A 23,509-nucleotide genomic window follows, 5' to 3' on the forward strand; every position below is an offset into this window, starting at 1 on the left:
AACCTCCATTCAGTGCCCTTAGCAACGTTAAAGGCCAGCATTGCTGCTTGTCCCTACTCCTGAAGTGTAACTGCCCGTTAGCAAGTGCAGAGCCTCTTCTAGAACATTTCCGGGAGTCTCTGACAACATGACTCATTTTCCTCCTGCGTGGTGGTGCTAAAACCACAGATGAGGTTTGCTAAGGCTGAAGTTAGGGCTGCGGGTTTCCCTTCCCTTCTCCTCCAGCGGGTTTGGTATTGCGGGCCAGGGGAAGCGGGAGGTGTGGAACACTTCACGTTAGTTCTTTTTGAATATGAGTCAAACCTGGACGTTAAATGGAGTATCCCAAATTTTCATGTGCATTTTGAATCCTGGTTCCCATTCTTTCTCACTGCAGTCCTTTTAAGTGAATCTGACAGAAACCTGCAGTACCTGGCCTGACAGTCCTTTTAAGTGAATCTGACAGAAACCTGCAGTACCTGGCCTGACAGCCCTAGCTGAGTGGGTTAGCAAGAAGCTGACTCTCGCTTGTCAGAGACCTTTTCCAGTGTGTCGGGGATTGATGCCTGTGACAGTCCTACAGGGACACCTTTTCTCTCTGTTTTCAGAACCACAAAGAGGGGGAAACATAGCCAAGTCCTGTCTGTGTATTGATAGGCAAAACAAACAGAGAGACAGCCTAGGGCAATAAATTTTAGTGTTCAAAGAAGCAATTATTTTTCACAACTAAAGAAGAATAAGTGCTGATACTCCTACGTACCTGTGGGCATTAAAAATTGGTGTACACACACAGGGTCACCATGAGTCAGAATTGACTCCGTGGCAACTAACAACAACAACATATTACATCTTTATATCACCTTTAACTGTTTCCAAATGCTTTCTTATGTATGACCTCACTGTGTTTACGGCCTTGTCAGTACGTTCTGGAAGTCCTGGGCCCACTTGCACCTGCTCAGTCATGGACACAAACACTAGGGACACACACACTCACACCTGGGAGCCTGCCCGGCCACCTCCGCTGGGTTGTGATGTACATTGTACCTTCATCTTCCCTGAGGTGTCGCTTACCCTGGCTCCAGCATAGTCCCTAGATGTCTGTACTTACATAGTGTTAATCCAGGCTTCTTCCAAAAAAAGTGTTAAGAATTTATCTGCCTGCAAGTTACATTTTGGACAGAAAATTTTGAATATTTTGACATATGCAGATATTTGAATATTTCAAACGAAAGCAAATAAAGATTTTCCTTTCCTCTTGTTCTGTCCCCATAAGACAACCTCACCATCCCCACTGGGCTTGTTCTGTCCCCATAAGACAACCTCACCATCCCCACTGGGCTTGTTCTGTCCCCATAAGACAACCTCACCATCCCCACTGGGCTTGTTCTGTCCCCATAAGACAACCCCACCATCCCCACTGGGCTTGTTCTGTCCGCATAAGACAACCCCACCATCCCCACTGGGCTTGTTCTGTCCCCATAAGACAACCTCACCATCCCCACTGGGCTTGTTCTGTCCCCATAAGACAACCCCACCATCCCCACTGGGCTTGTTCTGTCCGCATAAGACAACCCCACCATCCCCACTGGGCTTGTTCTGTCCGCATAAGACAACCCGACCATCCCCCCTGGATTTGGCAGAGGTTTTTACATGGTTCCTCTCATCCCCCTGAGATTCAGAAAATACCAGCCAAGGCCAGAGCTGTTTGAGAACACCTGGAGAATGGTTACCTGGGTTCTCCCTGCCGGGTAACGGCTCTGAGTGGGGAAGGTATGACAAGGAGGAGAGCCTGGAGAGAGAGTTCAGTTACTTTAAAGATACCCCAAAACCCCCAAACCTGTTGCCTTCAAGTCGATTTCCACTCATAGCGGCCCTGTAGGACAGAGTAGAACTGCCCTGTAGGGTTTCCAAGGAGCAGCTGGTAGATTCAAACTGATGACCTTTTAGTTAGCCACCAAGCTCTTAACCAACCTGGGAAGAAGTCTGAATTTTCTTGTAGAGGAAGGAGAGTTGAAGAAAGCAATGCAGTTTGGGTCCGGTAGGGAAGAAAACATTTCTTTAGTGTCCGGTTTTGCCTCTCAGAGCTCAGCCCATGTGCTCACTGGTTTTGCCCCCCTGGCCTGGCAGGGACGGGAGAGAACTTTAAACACGTGCCTCCCCTTATTCGTTTTCCGCAGGGTTCCTCTGCCGTCACTTCCCGGAGCTTCATCCCACCCCAGGGCGAGTCTGTGTGCCTCGGTGGTGGATGTGGGCACAGACGGACAGGGGAACTCAAGGGGGAAATGGAGCCAACCTTATAGTCTGCCCCTGTGTCAGTTAACATGGAGGGCCTGGGACCCGGCTAGTGGCTCCCACGTTGCAGCCAAACCAACAATACCACACTGCGGAGGTGCAGCAGAGCCATCGCGCTCTACGTGCTCCTTGTGCGTTGAGTTGCTGAACGAGGGCGGTGCCTGTCCCCTGGAGCAGGCCAGCCTCACAGCACAGCAGGGACATGTGGGATGCTCCCACGATGGCACCTTTAAGAGTCCTCCGTACTGGCTCTCACTTCTAAAAAGCATAACACCAACACACAAAATGCAAGCCTCTTCTTGTCAGACGCATTTTTACCCAAACCCCTGGAGAAATGTTTTCTTGCCCAGAGAGCTTGTGTTAAAATGACGTCGGCCCAAGAGGAGCTTGCTTACTCTGGGAGCACAGAAAGAAGCCTTTTCTGTGTAGCGTTTATAGCACTGCCAGGGTCAAAAGTTAACAAACTTTGGGAAAACAGTCTTTCATGAAAGAGGGGGAGTGGGGGAAAAATAGCATCCAGTGTTTTGTTTTCCTATTAAAACGAGGAAAACAAAGGGGTAATCAGAACGATAATTCATGGGAAAGTATGCAGACACTCATCTGCCTTTATTGAAAACATATCCTGCAGATGTTGGGCCTAATTATGAATCTGCGTTTTCTTGTTGAAATAACTTGTGTGGAGTCCCAATCTCCGACCAGTCAACTGGGTGCCGTAGCATTTACAAAATATGGTTATTTAATTGATCTTTAGACACCTATTGTCTTTGTGTAGATGAGGGCGCTTTCAGCACGCACGCTGTTGATTCTGGAGGTGAATGTTCGAATACTAAATTTCCGTTTCATTCCCACAGGTTCGCAACAAACAGGATTCCTAAATGCTCTAAAGGACAGTCCTGCAAGATATCCTTTCTGGGGGCGCTGTGTTCGCCAGGGTCACATGCTGAGTGTCTCAGTGCTGTCTCCTCCCTTCGCTCTCTGACCTCCTCACCTCCCTGGGCTTTTCTCCTCATAAATCATACTCTTTTGAGTTCTGTAAAGCATCCAGAGGGCTCCCTAATATTCACTTGTATGAGTAACAGCGTCTGAATACTTGAGCCCTGCTGTGTGGCTCATTTTGTTTTGTTTAAGTTGAAGTGCTCTTTAGCTCAAAACTCAAGTATGAATTCTCTCCCCGCCGCCCCCCCGCCCCCCCGCCCCAAGAACCCAGCACTGATTTGTGTGAAGTCAGGTTGGTTTGGGGAGAAGTACAGCTATGAGAGGAACCCTGGGATGGTAAAAGTGGTTAATTGCTAGGCTACTAACCAGAAGGTTGGCTGTTCAGGTCAACCCAGAGGCACCTCAGAAGAAAGGCCTGGCTTTCTACTTGAGAAACACCAACGATTGAAAACCCCGTGGAGCGCAGTTCGACTCTGAAACACATGGGGTTCCCACAAGTAGGAACTGAATTGACTCCACGGCAACTGGGTTGTGGTTGTGGTTGTGGCTGTGAGTACTGTCTGATTTCATTTTGATCAGCAGGAGTTCCATGTGGAATGTTTATGGGCTGCCATGTTCTCTTCTTGGTCTGCACTCACCAGGTGGGAACTCAGCTGACCCCTCTGTGTGGGTTCTGTCAGGGGTTGCAGTTGGGACTTCCTTTGTGTATACGTATAACCTCTGTTATTTCCAGCTAGGGACTAAAGGCGACTCAATCTCAGGTCATTTGGGCTAATGAGGACTTTTTCCCATTCTCTCAAACAATATATATGGGCATGGCCATTGTATTTTGAACTTCTTGAAAGGAAAACATTCATGCCTTAAGTACTCAAGGACTCCCACCCCTTCATCACCCCCGACCACCCCAGCTTTTCCTCTAACTGCTGTAGAGTCAGCCAGCTGGACCCACTGACCCAGTTCCACTGGGGTCTGTGATCCAGCTCTGGTTCTTCATGTCAGGTAGACTGGACTCGAAGTCCACATTGCTCCGAGGAGTAATTCTCATCTGTGGTAAAGAATTTTTAAACAATGAAGAACTTTAATAAGATGTACATATTATGCACTTATTAATAAACCAAGCCCATGGTTTCTGGGAGCCAGTGTGGGGTAGGGTATGGAATACATAGGTTTAAAAATAAATTTGGCCCTACCTATCTATCCACATATAGGTACGTATATGTAGGAGCCCTGGTGGCTCAGTGGTTAAACTCTTGGCTGCTAACTGGAAGATCTGTGATTGGAACCCACCAGCCGCACTCTACGGGAGAAAGATGTGGCAGTGTGCTTCGTAAAGATGACAGGCTTGGAAACCCTATGTGGCAGTTCTGCTGTGTCCCATAGGGCTGCTGTGAGTGAGAACTGACTCAACAGCAACGGGTATGCGTATGCAGGTATCTACTTACCCATCGGTATGTGTGTGCAGGGTACCGTCCTGGTACCTGTGTGTTTATGGGCAGCATAGACTGGTGGTGAAGAGTGCAGATTCTAAGTTGTTGGTGTTCGCTGCCATCTAGTCGATTGTGGTTCCTGGTGACCTCAGTGTGCAGATTCTAAGTTGTTGGTGTTAGCCTCCATCTAGTCGATCGTGGTTCCTGGTGACCTCATTGTGTCAGATTCTAAGTTGTTGGTGTTCGCTGCCATCTAGTCGATCGTGGTTCCTGGTGACCTCATTGTGTCAGATTCTAAGTTGTTGGTGTTCGCTGCCATCTAGTCGATCGTGGTTCCTGGTGACCTCATTGTGTCAGATTCTAAGTTGTTGGTGTTCGCTGCCATCTAGTCGATCGTGGTTGCTGGTGACCTCCTTGTGTCAGATTCTAAGTTGTTGGTGTTTGCTGCCATCTAGTCGATCGTGGTTCCTGGTGACCTCGTTGTGTCAGATTCTAAGTTGTTGGTGTGAGCTGCCATCTAGTCGATCGTGGTTCCTGGTGACCTCATTGTGCAGATTCTAAGTTGTTGGTGTGAGCTGCCATCTAGTCGATCGTGGTTCCTGGTGACCTCGTTGTGTCAGATTCTAAGTTGTTGGTGTTAGCTGCCATCTAGTCGATCGTGGTTCCTGGTGACCTCATTGTGTCAGATTCTAAGTTGTTGGTGTTCGCTGCCATCTAGTCGATCGTGGTTCCTGGTGACCTCATTGTGTCAGATTCTAAGTTGTTGGTGTTCGCTGCCATCTAGTCGATCGTGGTTCCTGGTGACCTCATTGTGTCAGATTCTAAGTTGTTGGTGTTCGCTGCCATCTAGTCGATCGTGGTTCCTGGTGACCTCATTGTGTCAGATTCTAAGTTGTTGGTGTTCGCTGCCATCTAGTCGATCGTGGTTGCTGGTGACCTCATTGTGTCAGATTCTAAGTTGTTGGTGTTCGCTGCCATCTAGTCGATCGTGGTTGCTGGTGACCTCGTTGTGTCAGATTCTAAGTTGTTGGTGTTTGCTGCCATCTAGTCGATCGTGGTTCCTGGTGACCTCGTTGTGTCAGATTCTAAGTTGTTGGTGTGAGCTGCCATCTAGTCGATCGTGGTTCCTGGTGACCTCATTGTGCAGATTCTAAGTTGTTGGTGTGAGCTGCCATCTAGTCGATCGTGGTTCCTGGTGACCTCATTGTGTCAGATTCTAAGTTGTTGGTGTTCGCTGCCATCTAGTCGATCGTGGTTCCTGGTGACCTCATTGTGTCAGATTCTAAGTTGTTGGTGTTCGCTGCCATCTAGTCGATCGTGGTTCCTGGTGACCTCATTGTGTCAGATTCTAAGTTGTTGGTGTTCGCTGCCATCTAGTCGATCGTGGTTCCTGGTGACCTCATTGTGTCAGATTCTAAGTTGTTGGTGTTCGCTGCCATCTAGTCGATCGTGGTTGCTGGTGACCTCCTTGTGTCAGATTCTAAGTTGTTGGTGTTTGCTGCCATCTAGTCGATCGTGGTTCCTGGTGACCTCGTTGTGTCAGATTCTAAGTTGTTGGTGTGAGCTGCCATCTAGTCGATCGTGGTTCCTGGTGACCTCATTGTGCAGATTCTAAGTTGTTGGTGTGAGCTGCCATCTAGTCGATCGTGGTTCCTGGTGACCTCGTTGTGTCAGATTCTAAGTTGTTGGTGTTAGCTGCCATCTAGTCGATCGTGGTTCCTGGTGACCTCATTGTGCAGATTCTAAGTTGTTGGTGTTCGCTGCCATCTAGTCGATCGTGGTTCCTGGTGACCTCGTTGTGTCAGATTCTAAGTTGTTGGTGTTTGCTGCCATCTAGTCGATCGTGGTTCCTGGTGACCTCGTTGTGTCAGATTCTAAGTTGTTGGTGTTCGCTGCCATCTAGTCGATCGTGGTTCCTGGTGACCTCAGTGTGCAGATTCTAAGTTGTTGGTTTTCGCTGCCATCTAGTCGATCGCGGTTCCTGGTGACCTCATTGTGTCAGAGTAGAACTGGGCACTGTAGGGTTTTCAGTGGCTGGTTTTTTGAGAGTAGATTGCCAGGTCTTTTTTCCAAGGCACCTCTGGGTGGGTTCAAACCACCAACCTTTCAGCTAGTTCAAGGGCTTAACCGTTTGCACCACCCAAGGAGTCCACAGATTCTGTGGTCTGCTAATATCTTTTTCACACAAATCTGTATTGTGGAAGGGGGCAGGGGCCGTATGGGAGAAGTACAAAGGGGACTGGAAGAATGAATTCTGTGGGTACATCTTGTCTTCTATTAATGCGAAGGGAAGCTAGAGTTAGCTAGAAGGGAAAGGTGCCATAGGAATGAATTCTCATCTGTGGCTGGTGGGAAATGCCCCTGCCCCCCGTAGTCCCTCCTCCCCGACCTTCCTGGGTGTCACCCTCCCAGCCCCATTGCCTCTCTGTAATTTTCCAGGAATTTAATTTGGCATCATCTTATGGCCAAGACTTGTCTTTTTTTTTTTTTTTTTTCTGAAGAAAGTCTTGTCTAATCCTTTCAGGAAATTGGTTGCATCATGAAAACATGCTGGTCATATTAAGTTTTATAAATATACCTCAGAACCCAACTTGTGTTCTGGGTGGCCAACTGGAATGTTTTCTGAAGCTGAAAAGATGTAGCATGGAGGCTGCCTCCCCCTCCTCTGTCCCTGGCACCTGTGTGCCCTGTGCTGGAGGCCGCCCAGCCCTCAGACAGTAGGCGTCAATGGCCATGAGCCTCTGGAGGCTGATGACAAAGGCTTCCTCCAAGCTGGGTGATTTCAGCTGCCTTGCATCCCTGGGGCCTGAGGACATCTGCTCTGGGCGTCTCCCCTGGGCGTCACTGTCAGGCACAGCCCTTGCACTGGGGCAGGAGGAGCTGTGTGGTAGTTGGTTCAGAGGCTGCCGGCCTTCGTGATACCTCACTCCAGACCTCCTGGGTCTTGGATCTAACAATGTCCTAACCCCAGAGGGGTTCTCAAGGAAGGACCAGCTGGTAAGTCCTGGCCTGGGGTAGTCTTCTTAGGCCTGTTCCACCATGATTAATTATGAGGTCTAGGGCCAGTGCTTAACCCTTTTTGTGTCTCAATTTTCTGATCCACAATAGCCAACCACTCCATACTTGACAGTGATACGCTGACAAAACCAATTCTGTGGGACGTGTGTGAGAGCACCTGACTCCAAAGCGTTGCCTAAACGCCTGGCAGGGGTGGTTTCAGAGATGTTGCTTTTTGGACAGTGTATGTGACAGGCGGGCTCTTCCAGGACCTTCCTAAGCTTAGAACACCCTGTCTGCCCGTTGTCATGGTTTAGCTGTGCTGATGGTCTGCCTAGCCGTCAGCCTTGTGTTCCTTCCCTTAGAACACCCTGTCTGCTCGTTCTCGTGGTTTAGCTGTCTGGTAGTCTGCGTAGCCATCAACACTGTGTTCCCCAGTAGGGTGAATAGACAAAGTTGCCCATTTAAAGAAGTAGACTGGCAGCGTATTCTATGTAGCCTGCTGATTTTGCTAGAGAAACTACTCATGTGGAAAGGGGAGGAAAGAAGAGAAATGCTTCTATTTATTTAGTCCAGAGCAAATTTTAGTTTATTTTAAAAAAATCATTCCCAGGTAAGGAGTTTTCCCTCTGGCCCAGTTTTTGAAAACTCATAAAAACCTCAGTCACCGCCTTTCCAAATAGTATTGACACATCTGGGTGCTGGCCCTTGTCATCAACAGGCAGATTCTCCGCGCCCTTGCTAATGTTCCCCAGCATCTCCTCCACCCGCTCACGGGCTCAGGGGCCACATGTCCCCAGTCCACCCCACCTGCACGGTGGATACCTGACGCCTACAGATGCCCCACCCACCCAGGGCCTCCAGACCAAGGCCTTTTGGAGGCAGCTCACTCCGGCGTGTGCCCAGCTGCATTAGCTTCCCGTTGCTGTTGTAACAACCACAAACTTATCCGTTACTGTCAAGTCGGTTCAGACTCATAGCGACCCTATAGGTCAGACTAGACCTGCCCCATAGGGTTTCTAAGGAGCGCCTGGTGGATTTGAACTGCCAACCTTTTGCTTAGCAACCGAGCTCTTAACCACTGAGCCACCAGGCTCCAACCACAAACTTAGTGGCTTAAAGTAACGCACATGTATGATCGCACTGTTCTGTCAGTCAAAGCCCAGCAGGCTCAGCTGGTTTCTCTGCTCCGGGTCCCACAAAGCCAGGACCAAGGTGTTGGTGGCCTAGGACCTTACCTGAAGGCTCTAGGGGAGAATCCTCTTCCAGGCTTGTTCAGGTTTGGGCTGAATTCTGTTCCAAGGGATGTAGGTCCTCGTTGCCTTGCTGGCTATGGGCTGGGGTTGTTGGGCTGGGGTGTTCTCAGCTGCTTGAGGCTCCCTGACTCATATCCCTTTCATCTTCAAAGCCAGCGATGAGCATCAAGCCCCTCTCAGGTTTGAATCTCTCTTGCCTCTCCTTCCTCCACTCTCCCTGACTCCACCAGAAGGTTCCCCACTTTTAAAGACTCAGTGATGGCATTGGCCCACCTGGATAATCCAGAGTCATCTCCCATCTCAAGGTCTATAACCTTAATTACGTCTACAAATCCCTTTTGCCGTGTGAGGCCGTGTATTCACAGGGGCCAGAGGGTAGGGCGTGGACATCTTTGGGGCTCATTATTCTGCCCACCACACAAGCCTTCAGGTGGGGGTATGAGCATCAGACTCAAGTGCAGTGGGTTTAGAGGATTTCTGCCTAAGCCCATCAACCTGCAAGGCCCACCTGCAGGCCAGGCCCCTTCCGAGCCTGTGTCTGTCCTCGCTTCCCTTTTCTGCCTTTTCTGTTAAAGCTAGACAGGGAGGGTGGACGACAAGCACTGGTGATTAAAAATACACTTCACGTGTATGCACATACGTGTGTGTATGTATATCCTTACATACGTGTGTGTCTGTATATATATGTGCTTATATATGTATATAGACGTGTGTGTGTTCTCCCAGAGTTCAGGATGAAAATGATAATAAGACATCCCATGAGGCCCTTGTTGAAACAGCCATCTCTTCCCAGTGGTCAGGGAAGGTTGCCAGTGTGCTGGTTTAGTCACCTCGTTTGAACTGCTGCTATGCAGGGCTCTGGCCTGGAAGCAAGGCAACCTGCAGCTGAGGCCAAAATACCCCCGGGCCACTGCCCCAGCCAAAGAAAAGACCCCTTGGACGCAACCACCCATTTCTCTCCTGGAGAAATCAGAGAGCTGAGAGAAAGTTCAGGAAAGATTCTGAGGGCAAAGCTGTCCGTTCCCAGGAGTGAGGAGACAGGCAGAGAGGTGAACAACAGCAGTCTGGGCAGTGCCACCACACTGGGTCTTTATTGTTTTTGGAAGTAGTGGGGAACTTTGGGAATATCAGAAATCTCCATATCAAAAGTAGGGTGCTGCGTGTGTGTGTGTGTCTGTGTGTGTGTCTGTGTGTTGTAATTACAAAGCATGTACACATTTTTTATGTGTGCCACTAACTTCCCCCCCCACCACCGGAATGAGCGGTGTGGCTCCCTAAGGCTGTCTGTTGTGAAGTCGTTTTTTCTGTTTGAAATGCGTGTTTTGGAGAAGAACTTCTCCTTCGGTGAATGGATTAAGAAGCATTGGGTTCCGATGAGTTATCGTAAACTTGAATTCCGGAAGAAAAACTGTATCTTAGGTGCCACTGGGCTGGGATGTGTTACACAGTGCTGGTTATCCCAGGCCAGTGTGGCAAGCGAAGCGGGGTCCTGTCTCCATACCTGTTCACTGTCAGTGGCACCTCCCTTTCCTCCAGGCACCTGTGTGGCTTTGGAGGTGGCATGGGGATGGCTGAATGGAAGCTTACGAGGGACAGCTTTCAGCTCCTTGAGGAAGAGTGTGGAGCTGCTCAGAAATGGCCTGGCCTGGAGGAGCAGCACAGTCACAGTGACTGGGGTGCTCAGAAAGAGGATGGGTCCTGCTTGTCAGCGTGGTAGGAGGTGCTGCCGTTAGACTGGGGCCACACTCAATACCAGGTCCGGGCTGTGTTTCATTCTGTTACGCATAATGTCGTCGTGAATCGGAGCCGACTCAACGGCAGCTAACAGCAGCAACAAACTCAACTCCTTTAAGCTCCCTTCCACTGCAGAGACACGGAGAGTTCGGAAGTCTCCTTTGGTGTTGTTGCTGTTTTTTAATTGTGCTTTGAGTGAAAGTTTACAATTCAAGTGAGTTTCTCATACAAAATCTTATACACACATTGCAATGTGACCCTAGTTGCTCTCCGTACAATGTGACAGCACACTCCTCCTCTCCACCCTGTATTTCCCGGGTCCATTCAGCCAGCTTCTCTCCACCTCTGCCTTCTCATCCCTCCTCCAGGCAGGAGCTGCCCACATAGTCTCATGTGTCTACTTGAGCCAAGAAACACACCCCTCACCAGTATCATTTTATGTCTTACAGTCTAATCTTTGTCTGAAGCGTTGGCTTTGGAAATGGTTTTAGTTTTGGGCCAACAGAGAGCCCAGGGACCATGACCTCTGGAGTCCCTCCAGTCTCACTCAGACCATTAAGTCGGGTCTTTTTATGAGAATTTGAGGTCTTTATCCCACTTTTCTCCTGGTCTACTGGGGGTTCTCTGTTGTGTTCCCTGTCATGGCAGTCATCACTTATAGCCAGGCACCATCTAGTTCTTCTGGCTTCAGGCTGATGGAGTCTCTGGCTTATGTGGCCCTTTCTGTCCATTGGGCCATATTTTCCTTGTGTCTTTGGTGTTCTTCATTCTCTTTTACTCCAGGCTGGTTGAGACCAGTGGGAGTCTCTTTGGAGTGCTTGATTTATGGTGGCTGAGACTGGATTATGACGCACACACTGCACACCCGTGAAAGCTGCCCTTCGATTTATGGCAGTGCCACCAAACTCATCCCCTCCTGACCTGCAGTCTGTCCCAAACAAGAATCTGTAAAATGCTGAGTTCTTAAAACTACAAGTGGTTTTCCGGCTGAATTACTTGAGCACAGGGCTTGACCATGAACATGAAGCTTAATGTCACCTTGGCACTTAACCTCTGCAGAATCTCCTCCGGCCAGAAGATGGCTGTGTTTAAGAATTCTCAGTGGCCTCAGATCTGATCCCTTGACCATGATGTCAGAATATTTTGATGAGAAATGGGGCCCAGACAAAGGGTTTTCCCAGCAGATTTGCTCTGCAAAATGTCCCATCAATATCATCGGTGAAGGGAGAGAGATTAGAAACAATGGCTGATTGACAACCAACCAAGACACGTTTGCAGAAATATAGACGTGAATGATGGAAAACTCTTCCTCAAGTTCACGTAAAACCCAACAGCAGGACTTTAGGATGAGAGACTCACCCAGCTCATCCTGTAAGTAAGCCTAGAGTGGAGGGTGTCTAGTACCAGAGCCAAGCCTGGTAAAAGAAGAGAGGAACAGAGGGAAAAGAAGACAGGCTAAGCAGGAGGAGGACGAATGGAGGGAAGGACAGAGGAGATGATGCAAATGCCCTGGCTCACTCACAGGTGCTCAGCAGGCCCTTCCCAATTGGTGAGGGCTGGATGCTGGGCACACCTGGGGGGAGCACTCCGGCCTCATTGCCTGTGGCCAGTCCTCCTCACTTCCTCCTCTTCCTCTTTCCTTCCCACGGTCCACTGTCTCTTCTCCTGCAGCCTGTGACCCTGTCCTCCCTTTCCTCCTTGGGTCAGAGAGGCAGTGGGGTGGGGGCCTTTTGGGGGCCTGTGATAAGTGGGGTGGCTGCCCTGTACTATAGGCTTTCAAGAACTCCCTGGCCAGCCTTGGGGAAAGGGACCGTTTTCTTCAAAAAGACCAGGCAGTTTTGAACCAAGGAGCTCCAATGGTTATCTATTTCCTGTTAAAAAAAAATATATATATACTTATAAAACACCCACTGTGTGCAAAACCTGCTGGGGTTACAAAATCCAGAGCAGTCCTCCCCGACCGTCAGATTACATTCAGTGGGAAGGGGCAGAGTGCAGTGCAGGACAGTGATGAAGTAAGACACAAATGTGAGATCCCTCCCTCTCTCTAACCAATGTCTGCTGAGGCCAGGGACTGGCTGTAACTGTGAGTTTTTTTAAGGCAGAATATGTTTTAAATGCCATAAAAAGACATGAGGTGCACCTGGGGGGTGCAGAGTCAAAGAAGAGAGACACATATCCTGTGGGCATTTAGGATTCAAAGGTGACATTTGCACCAGGCTTTGAGAGACAGGTGGCTTTTTAATGGGAGAAGTGTTGGGGAAAGATCCCAGAGTGACCAGCTGAGCCAGCGTCACAGGGGCACACAGGGTGTGCAGGGAAGAGCAGGCAGTCTGATGGGCTAGCCCAGGACTGGGAGTCCATTCGGCCACAAAGGCAGCAAGTGTGCCAGGCACCCGGAGCACAGCCATGCTCCAAGTCAACCCTTCAGTCAGCCCCAGGGGAACAAAATGCAGGGCCACAAAGGTCCTGTGACATCCCCATGATCAGTTGCAGATCCAGCCGTTGTGATCCATAGGGTTTTCATTGGCTGATTTTCGGAAAGAGATTGCCGGGCCTTTCTTCCTAGTCTGTCTTAATCTGGAAGCTCTGCTGAGACCTGCTTAGCATCACAGCAACACACAAGCCTCCACTGACGAAGGGTCTGTGGCTGCACATGAGGTACATTGGCCAAGAGTCAAACCCAGGCCTCCCTCATGGAAGGCAAGACGTCAACAGGGGGTCTGCCCTTAATCGCATGAGTGCACATAAAAAAAAAAAAAAAATTTTTTTTTTTTATATGCACTTACAAACTCAGGTGCTGTGGAAAAAGAGGTCAGTGCTGCGACAGCTAAACACTGAGGGGTGGGGGCTGTGGGGTGAGGTGCTCAGGAGGTACTGCTCCCAGGACGAGCTGTGGCTGGAGGAATTGGGCTCGGAGTTGCGCCGCCTGCTTTCCTGGACTCTGGGGAGCCGGTAGGGCTTTTGGCCCGTGAATGACATCATCGGAGCAGGGTTTGTAGAATATTCAGCTTACAGCAGGGAGCAGAGCGCAGTGAAGTCCTGAGGAGATGAGGGCAGCAAGCAGAGGAGGATCCAGAAGTGGTGCCCGTGGGCAGCCGGGCCGGGGGAGTCCCGCATGCAGGCGGGAGAGCTGAGGCAGAGCCAGACCAACTCTGAGGGGGGGGTGACAGGCACAGCGGGAAAAGGGGAGAGCCCACACTAGTTCGGGGGTGTAATGCATTCCGTTTGAAATATATTTAAGAAAAGCATCTAAAATATCATACATGTGTGAGCCTCCACATGGGCCTTGAGTAGCTTTAGGATCCTCTTTGCAACTGGTTTGATTTTTGGTCCCAATTACTTGCATGTAATATGGAAAGAGAGAAAAAAAATTACATGCTTGGCAATGACAGTATTACAACTCGAGGGAGCGTTACTGGTCGGTCACTTGTCAGGGAGTGATGCATCAGGGCATCCACGTGGCCGTGCAGCCTTGGCCACTTCTCAGCTGGAAGCTGGCACAGGCTTGGGGAACATGCGCAGAAATGCCCCAGGGTCATCAGCGGCACCAGAGGAAGACTCTGTTGGGGAAGCCCTGCCGATAAACAGTCATTCTGATGTAACTCCACATTAGCAGCCAATTAAAAGGATCACAGTCATTTCTCATCACGACTTATTGTGCACCTCTCCCAAAATGAAAGGGTTTCCAGTGGTTGGTGAATCAAAGGGTAATTGATTCTACGTTAGTGGAGGCTTTTGACAGAAAGCCCTTTTTATCCCCCATTTGCTTTTATCGCGAGGCACATCCGTTGGAAAGGCAGGGATGGCCTAATGTGAGCCATTCTGTTTGAATGGAATTTGGAGATGGCTGGAGTTGGCAGAGCACTCACAGAAAGGAAGTGCATCATAAAGCAGGTTGGAAAAATGGCCAAGGCAGTCAGGTCTCCACTGACGCTCGGCTTCAGGGCTCTTCCATCCTGATACGTGTCGATCCTCAGAAGAACCCTGGAAAATCAGTAGGACAGGAGCTGTTACCTCTGCTTACAACTGGCCTTCCCCTGACAGGGTACGTGACCTCCCCGGTTTATGCTCCGCACTGTCGCCAGGACTAGAGGCTGGTTCTCCTAACGGCCAGCCCTCCCTCCACCCAGAAGATCCAGAGCTAGGTTCTCCCACTACCCCAGCCATTCTGGCTGAGGAAGTCTTATGGAAAATGAGCACCTGATTGTATCTCCTAAGATTAGACTGGGGGTGGGGGGAGTGTTGTTTGGTTTTTAAAATCCCCCAAGTGATACAAGAACATACTCTCATTGTGAAAAAATTTCAAATTGCCAGAAATGTAAAGGTCAAAAAGGAGGAGTTGCCCTTTACGCTGCCTCCATGATTTCATGATAGTCCTAATGGACAGTCTGTGCGCCCTTCCAGATGGCCTTCTAAGACTTTGAATACATAAGTGTGCATATGTTGTTGTTAGTAGGTGCCGTTGAATCAGTTCCAACTCATAGCAACCCCATATACAACAGAACAAAATGCTTACCAGTCCTGCACCGTCCTCAGAGTAGTAGGTATGTTTGAGCCTGTTGTTGCAACCCCTGTGTCAGTCCGTCTCATTGAGGGTCTTCCTTTACAACAGGAGGGAATGAGAGTGACGTTAATATTACTTGTACATACGTACACATCTACAAATACGTAATTGGGGGATCGTCGGTACCTACAAAGGATCCTACTGAATGTATCATTCCACAATTTGATTTTTAAATATTTCCTGGAGGTATTTCCATGTCAGTATATGTTGTTGTTAGACGCCGTTGGTTCTGACCCATAGCAACCCTATGTACAACAGTATGAAACACTGTCCAGTCCTTGCCATCTTCACAGTTGTTGCTATGCTTGAGCCCATTGCTGCAGCCACTGTGTCAGTCCATCTCATTGAGGGTCTTCCTCTTTTTCACTGACCCTCCACCAAGCATGGTGTTCTTCTCCAGGGACTGGTCCCTCCTGATAACATGTCCAAAGTATGTAAGATGAAGCCTCACTATCCTTGCTTTCAAGGAGCATTCCAGCTGTACTTCTTCCAAGATAGATTTGTTCGTTTTTTTGGCAGTCCATGGTATATTCAGTATTCTTCACCAACACTGTAGTTCAAAGGCATCAATTCTTCTCAGGTCTTCCTTATTCATTGTCCAGCTTTCACATGCATATGATGCGATTGAAAATACTATGGCTTGGGTCAGGCGCACCTTAGTCTTCAAAGTGACATCCTCGCTTTTCAACACTTTGAAGAGGTCCTTTGCCGCAGATTTACCCAGTGCAATGCATCTTTTGATTTCTTCACTGCTGCGTCCATGAGTATTGATTGTGGATCCAAGTAAAATGAAATCCTTGACAACTTCAATCTTTTCTCCTTTTATCATGATGTTGCTTATTGGTCCAGTTACACCAATTTTTGTTTTCTTTATGTTCAATATGGCTTATACCTGAACATAATTTTTTTTTTTTTATGTTCAGGTATAATCCATATTGAAAGCTGTGGCTTTTCATCTTCATCAGTAAATGCTTCAAATCCTCTTCACTTTCAGCAACCAAGGTTGTGCCATCTGCATATTGTAGGTTGTATCGTAGGTTGTCAATATATAGAGCTACCTCATTCTTTATAGAAATGTTTCGTAGAACTCCAGAGTATAGCTGAACCATAGTTTAACTCTTCTCCTATTGATGAATATTTAGATTTTTTTAATTTTTTACTGCTCAGAAAATGAGGAAGTGAATTTTCTTGTAGGTATCACTTTGTGCACAAATGGTAGTATTTCTCGAGGATTGGCAAGGAGATATGGCTTCACTGAGTTGAATGTTAAGCCCATTTTAAATATTGATCAACATGTCAAATTGTCCTCTAAAGAGATTATACCAGTTTATTTTCCCATGTCTCCAACACTAGGCATTGTCAGTCTTGTCTTTTTGCCAGCTAGATGGGGAGGAACATTTCATTTTTTGAATTTCCATTTTCTGGGTAATAACCAGGTTGCTCTTATTTCATCAGTTCTTCCTTTTGCTTTAGCTGCTCAGTGTTCGAGAGCAAGTTTCAGAGTCTCCTCTGACATCCATCTCAGTCTTTTCTTTCCTGTCTTTTCAGTGACCTCTTGCTTTCTTCATGTATGATATCCTTGATCTCATTCCACAACTTGTCAGGTCTTCAGTCACTAGTGTTCAGTGCGTCAAATCTATTCTTCAGATGGTCTCTGAATTCAGGTGGGATATACTCAAGGTCATATTTTGGCTCTCGTGGACTTGCTCTGATTTTCTTCAGTTTCAGCTTGAACTTGCATATGAGCAATTGACAGTCTGTTCCACAGTCGGCCCCGGCCTCGTTCTGACTGATGATATTGAGCTTTTCCATCATCTCTTTCCACAGATATAGTCAGTTTGATTTCTGTGTGTTCCATCTGGCGAGGTCCATGTGTATAGTCGCCGTTTGTGTTGGTGAAAGAAGGTATTTGCAGTGAAGAAGTTGTTGGTCTTGCAAAATTCTATCATTCGATCTCCAGCATTGTTTCTATCACCAAGGCCATATTTTCCAACTACTGATCCTTCTTTGTTTCAATCTGTATGCTGAGCAGATAATACGAGAAGCTGGACTATATGCAGAAAAATCAGGCATCAAGATTGGAGGAAGACTCATTAACAACCTGTGTTATGCAGATGACACAACCTTCCTTGCTGGAAGTGAAAAGGACTTGAAGCACTTACTGATGAGATCAAAGACCACAGCCTTCAGTATGGATTACACCTCAACATAAACAAAAATCCTTACAACTGGACCAATGAGCAAAAAATCATGATAAACAGAGAAAAGATTGAAGTTGTCAAGGATTTCATTTTACTTGGATCCACAATCAACAGCCATGGAAGCAGCAGTGAAGAAATCAGAAGATGCATTGCATTGGGTAAATCTGCTGCAAAGGACCTCTTCAAAGTGTTGAAGAGCTAAGATGTCACCTTGAAGACTGAGGTGCGCCTGACCCAAGCCATGGTATTTTCAATCGCATCATATGCATGTGAAAGCTGGACAATGAATAAGGAAGACCAAAGAAGAATTGACGCCTTTGAATTGTGGTGTTGGTGAGGAATATTGAATATACCATGGACTGCCAAAAGAACAAACAAATATGTCTTAGAAGAAGTACAACCAGAATGCTCCTTAGAAGCAAGCATGGCAAGACCACATCTTACATAATTCAGACATCTTGTCAGGGAGATCAGTCCCTGGAGAAGGACATCATGCTTGGCAGAGTACAGGGTCAGCAGAAAAGAGGAAGACCGTCAATGCGGTGGATTGACACAGTGGCTGCAACAATGAGCTCAAGCGTAACAACGATTTTAAGGATGGTGCAGGACCGGGCAATGTTTCGTTCTGTTGTGCATAGAGTCGCTATGAGTCAGAACCAACTTGACAGCACCTAACAACAACAACAGGTTGCACATCTTTTCCTGTTTGTTGGCCTTTTTTTTTTTTTTTTGCCTTCATCACAGGGTGCCAATTCATGCTTTTTGTCTGCTTTTTAAATGAGTTTTCTTTTCCTTTTAATTTATAGGAGTTCTTTATGTATTCTCAACAGTAATCTTTTAATATCTTTTGCCAATATTTTCTCCCAGTCTTTCACTTTTAAGTTTATATATATATATATATACACACACACAAAAAAAAAAAATGTTTAAAACATGGCTCCAGGGTTGTGTTTTATATCCTTACCCTCAAATTATGCAATTTTTAAAAAATCTTTCTCGCCTTATGTTTTGTTTCTCAAACTTGGCTCGTAAATTATCTGTAATGTATTTTTTGTGTACGGTGTGAGCTGAAGTTCCAACTTTATCTCCCCAGTGATTAGGGAAGTGTCCCAATACCACTTACTGTTGTACTCCAGCAGTTCTCACACTTTTTGGTCTCAGGACCCTTTTACACGCCTAAAAATTACTGAGGACCTCAGAGAGCTTTTGTTGCTGGAGAATATATCTATTGATATTTATCATGTCCAGTGTCAAATGTGAATCGATGTCATCAAAAGCACAAGAAAGCGCTAGCCTGCCTTCCGACAGCGTCAGAGAGACACCTTTCTCACACACCCTGTGGCCCCTACACATCAGCAGAGAATGCAAGTGACATTAATGTGATAAACCGTGTTTTGGTATTGATATGAAAATAGTTTTACTCTGGAGGATCCCCCGAAAGGGTCTTGGGAACCATGAGGGTGCACCGGCCGCACTTTGAGAACCACTGGTCTCTCTTTCACCACTAATCCGCAATGCCTGCCCTATCCCATGTCCCACGTGTCTGTTCTGGACTCTGTTCTGTTCCATTGCTGTTCTGGACTCTGTTCTGTTCCATTGCTGTTCCAATGCTGTGGTCACAGCGCTTCATTTACTAGAAAAGTTTTCTCCTACCCCCACCCTCAGCTCCCCCGCTAGTGTTTCTTTTCCAAAATGCCCTCGCCTGTTCTGGTACATTTTCTCTTCCAGATGAATTTTAGAGCCCGTTTGTCAAATCCCATTTTAAAATTTTTGCTGGGATCTTGATTGGAATTATAGTGGCTTCTTAGACTAATTTGGGGCAAGTACACCCCAGTATTGCCTACTGGAAAAAACTGTAGAAGAAAAGGATGTATGACCCCCAAAAAAAACAAACTCTTTGCTGTTGGATCAATTTAGACTTATGGTGACCCCATGGTTACAGAGTAGAACTAAGCTTCATAGGGTTTTGTTCAGTAGGATCCCTAGGTGGCTCAGATGGTTTGCACATGATTGCTAACCTAAAGGTTGGTGATTTGAACCCACCCAGCGGCATCACGGAAGAAGGGCCTGGTGATCTTCTATAAAAAGTCATGGCCCAAAACCCCTGTGGAGCACAGTTCTACTTTGTAATACACGGAGTCACCGTGAGTTGGAATCGACTCAGTGGCAATGGGTTTTTTGTTTGTTTGGTTGCTAGTTTTTAATCTTTACAGAAGCAGGTCACTGGGCCTTTCTTTCACAGTGCTGCTGGGAGGGTTCAAATCGCCAACCTTTTAAGTTAGTAACCGAACACTTAAATGCGCCGCCAGGGACCTAGAGCCAGAAAAAATGATGGTCAAATGATCCTGTCTAGGTGGCCTCGGGTGACTTTCCTCTTTGAAAGTGTCTGTCATGTCTTGTCAGCAGGAAGTCAGCAGCCCTACCCTAGACAGTGCAGGGCGCCCAGGTGACAAGTCCGTGTGCTTCTCCATCTCTGTCCAGGGATTGCGGGTTCACCTAGTTAAAGAGGAAAATGTGCTGACAAGTTCCTGAACACAGATATCTTAAAAGATTAAATCTGGCTGCAGTCACTCCATCTGGAGCCCAAAGAAGGAGGTCGCTGACATCTGCACATCCTGGAAGTGAGCAGCACCTACGTTACCGTCATTTTTAGAAAGAAAGAAATGGTTGCCAACAACGTATATTTTTCTTATGTTGTAAGCATCAGGATGTCTCACACCCAGCTGTCTTCTAGGAGAGAGCTTGGAGCAGAATACGAATGTGTTAAGACTGACTCACAGACCCAGCGCTTGGGAAGGAGCTTGACTGCCATAGACCCCTGGATTTCAGTGTACTTTGCCCATTTTGGAATCCAGGGAGTCCTGGCCACTGAGGGAGGAAGCACACCCGAAACACACATGCAAACATACAAAAATTTTAAGATAAAATATTATCTGGCATGGCACTTGGCCAAAAGTACCGTGCTCAGCCTGGGTGCTGGAAGGTGGAGAGGTGGGTTGTGATGTGTGCAGAGATAGGCTGTTCACGCAGCAGTGGCTCTGAGGCTGTAGGACTGACTAACAAGGTTTGGCCTCACAGGCAACCTCAACCTTGCTGCCATGAACCCACAGGTGAGACACTGAGGCATAAATGTCTCGCCAGGCTGTGGCCATAGCTTGGGGACTTGGAAGGGTTCTATTCCAGACATCTGGGGACCAGGGCTGTAGTTCTTTTCTGCCATGATCCACTGTGTCAACCTGTATAAGTGGCTTAACCTCTCTGGGCCTCAGCTTCCTAGGTGTAAAAATGAAGGGGTCGGAATAAATCAGGACATATTAACTTGGGGTCTATGTAAATCCATGGAGGAGCCTAAGGGAAGTCTTTTGTTGTTTGTATGTATAAGAGAACAAAACGGTACCTGGTCCTGCACCATCTTCGTCATTCCTCTACCTAAAAAAAACCTAGGGGGGCTCATTTTCTAGCACTATATCAGAAACATAGGGTTCTGTTGTGAACCATAGGGTTTTTATTGACTAATTTTCAGAAGTAGATTGCCAGACCTTTCTTCCTAGTCTGTCTGAGTGTGGAAGCTCCACTGAAACCTGTCCACCTGCTGGTGTTTGAATTACTGGTGGCGTAGCTTCCTGCATCATTAGCAACACTCAGACCACCACAGCAAGACAAACTGACAGATGGGAGCTGGAGGGAAGCCTTTAAACCTCCTGAAATAGAAGAAAAGTGTGTTTTGCTGAGAAAAGTGTGGGAACTTAAAAAGTTACAAACCTTTGGTTCCATGATCTCTAGGCCTTCCTGGTTCTCCAATATCAAGGTAGCCTAGCCATTCTGCCTAACGCTGTCTCCACATCTCTGCCGGCCTTCCCCGCTGGCCAAGGAGCCTTCCTGCCTTGTTCTCTAACCATTTGCATTTTAATTCTTGCTCTGAAAGCAGACCTTGGTTCCCATCAGGCAGGGGTCTTATCCTTCCCCACTGTTACTGTCCCGAGTGCAGGTGGGGTGCACAGAAAGGCCCAGAGCAAGCATTTGAGGGGTCGCTTGGAGAACCGATGGAGAGGGTCTGCAAGTAAACTTTCTTCAAAGTCTTTTCCAATTCCATACACTTTTTGTGAGTACTTCTGTGTGCTACTTCTTGGGCTAGGGGCAGTGGGAAGCTAACAGCCATCTGCCCACCCCCACGGGGGGACTCGCGGTCTACAGGGGGCGGGCAGACGGAAGTTGGCACTGGGAGCTGCTCAGGCGAATCGCATCCCTGATCCAGTAAACTTCCAGCTGCTAGGAGATCGACTCCCAGTGGAGTTGGCAGATTTCTCTCTTTAAAAGTCAGTCAGTGGGTTTTGATACATTTAAGAGAGGTTTCTCTTTCTTAGGAAACCCTGGTGGTGTAGTGGTTAAGTGCTACAGCTGCTAACCAAGAGGTCGGCAGTTCAAATCCGCCAGGCACTCCTTAGAAACTCTATGCGACGGTTCTACTCTGTCCTTTAGGGTCGCTATGAGTCGGAATCAAGTCGAAGGCAGTGGGTTTGGGTTTTTTTGTTGTTGTTGTTCTCTTTCTTAATCTTATTACGGCGTGGATATTTTCAACACCTAGCCATTGGGCCAGCGAGACCTACTGGGGAATGTCTGTACCTTCTCAGTCTGAGAATGAGCACCATTGGCTCATGACAGCAAGTGTCCCCATCCCCCACAACTCCCAGCAGGGATGGGGGTCAGCCGAGGGCCATCTGTCCCTCAATAAGGATCAGGGAAAGAACCGGCCCAAGGTGTTTCTGCCGCACAGGAAGAGACAGATTCCAGGGTTCAAATCCTAGCTCTGCTAGTGCTCGAGGAAGCTGCTGCTTGGCTTCTGCCTCAGTTCCCCCATCTGTGAAGCGGGTATCATGATAGTTCCCTCTCACTGGTTCACTGTGAGGATTAAATGAGTTTGTTCACAGGAAACCTTTTAAATAGGACCCGATGCAGAGCCGGGGATGCCAGCCATTGTCATTACCGCAAAAGCCAATTCCTGCAGACCCCGTGTGAGAGAAGTGTCAGCTGGGGGCGGGGGATGCAGGTGGGCCCCGTCTGAATCTACCCTGAATCCATGTCGTTTTCGACGCAGCTATGAGCTAACAGTGGCCCTGCATTCTGCTATTTATAAACTTCTAAAGCACATGAGAAATCAATATAAAAAGCTACGGTTTTCCTTGTTACTAGCAACCTTTAAAAGGCCCTGCCCATTGGTAACCATGCCTGCTTCTCAAGTAACAATTGCAGGTGACAGTGGAGAAGGAACAGCAGCTAGAAAATGGGCAGTAGTCGCTTTAAATGCTGCGATTTTCCTCCACTTTTACCTGCCAATTTTTCCATGGTCCCTACATACAAACGTTATGTGTAATTTAACTCATCATCATTCTACCTGGATTGGAAACTTCTGGTGACCTGTGTTTCTGAGATTGAATTTTGGTTCTGCACGCTCTATTCAGTAACAGAGTCCTTTGGTTCTGTTCTTTATTCTTTCTTGTCTGCCCTTGGCCATTTCTTGTTTTTGCTTCATTTGTCACCTGCCTCCGCTTCGCTCTTTCGCACGTCTTGCCCAGGGCTTCGAACCGGTTCTTCCCGGTTCAGTCATGTCAAAGGAAGCTAAACCAGAACAGACCTGAATTTTTAAAATTTAGGTGAACCAGAATGATAACCCGAACAGGAAAAATTATAGGTTGAAGCCCTGCTAGAAACCTAATCTCCCTCTTAGAAAACAAGGGCAACACATGCGTTGCATAGTAACCGAATCTCCCTTGCCTGAGCAGAGTCGGAAATAGCAATCCCTTTCTCGAAGATGGCAGCCAGCTGAGCCGCTTTGAATGTGTATCGCTCTTCTCAGTCCTGGCAGTAATTCAGTTTCATGCATCAGGCTCCTGAAAGGGCTCACTATGCCTCTTCTGAGTCTCCCGTTCCAGGGCTTTGAACCATAACTTTTCCCATTCTGGTTATGGTTCTGGATCACCCAAATTGTAATAATTTAGGTCCATTCCAGTTTCACTTCATCAACCATGACTGAACCAGTTTGAAGAGGCTTAAAGCCCTTCCACCCTGTGCAAATTCATATTACTAATGTCCTTTGCCTGTACAGAGCCCAGTTTTCCTTGT

The 23,509-nt window shown here is 47.6% G+C and overlaps 1 protein-coding gene across 2 annotated transcripts in view; it reads left to right on the plus strand.

Annotated features, from left to right (window-relative positions):
* ZDHHC14 (zinc finger DHHC-type palmitoyltransferase 14) overlaps nt 1-23,509 on the plus strand; it is a 348,932-nt gene that overhangs the window by 290,842 nt on the left and 34,581 nt on the right. For both annotated transcript variants that reach the window (XM_049904518.1, XM_049904527.1), the window contains exon 5: nt 3,123-3,171. In XM_049904518.1, coding sequence (XP_049760475.1) covers nt 3,123-3,171 — 49 coding nt within the window. The remainder of the gene's footprint in view (nt 1-3,122; nt 3,172-23,509) is intronic.

This window comes from Elephas maximus, chromosome 1 (assembly GCF_024166365.1).
Source record: "Elephas maximus indicus isolate mEleMax1 chromosome 1, mEleMax1 primary haplotype, whole genome shotgun sequence".
Classification (NCBI taxonomy): Eukaryota; Metazoa; Chordata; class Mammalia; order Proboscidea; family Elephantidae; genus Elephas; species Elephas maximus.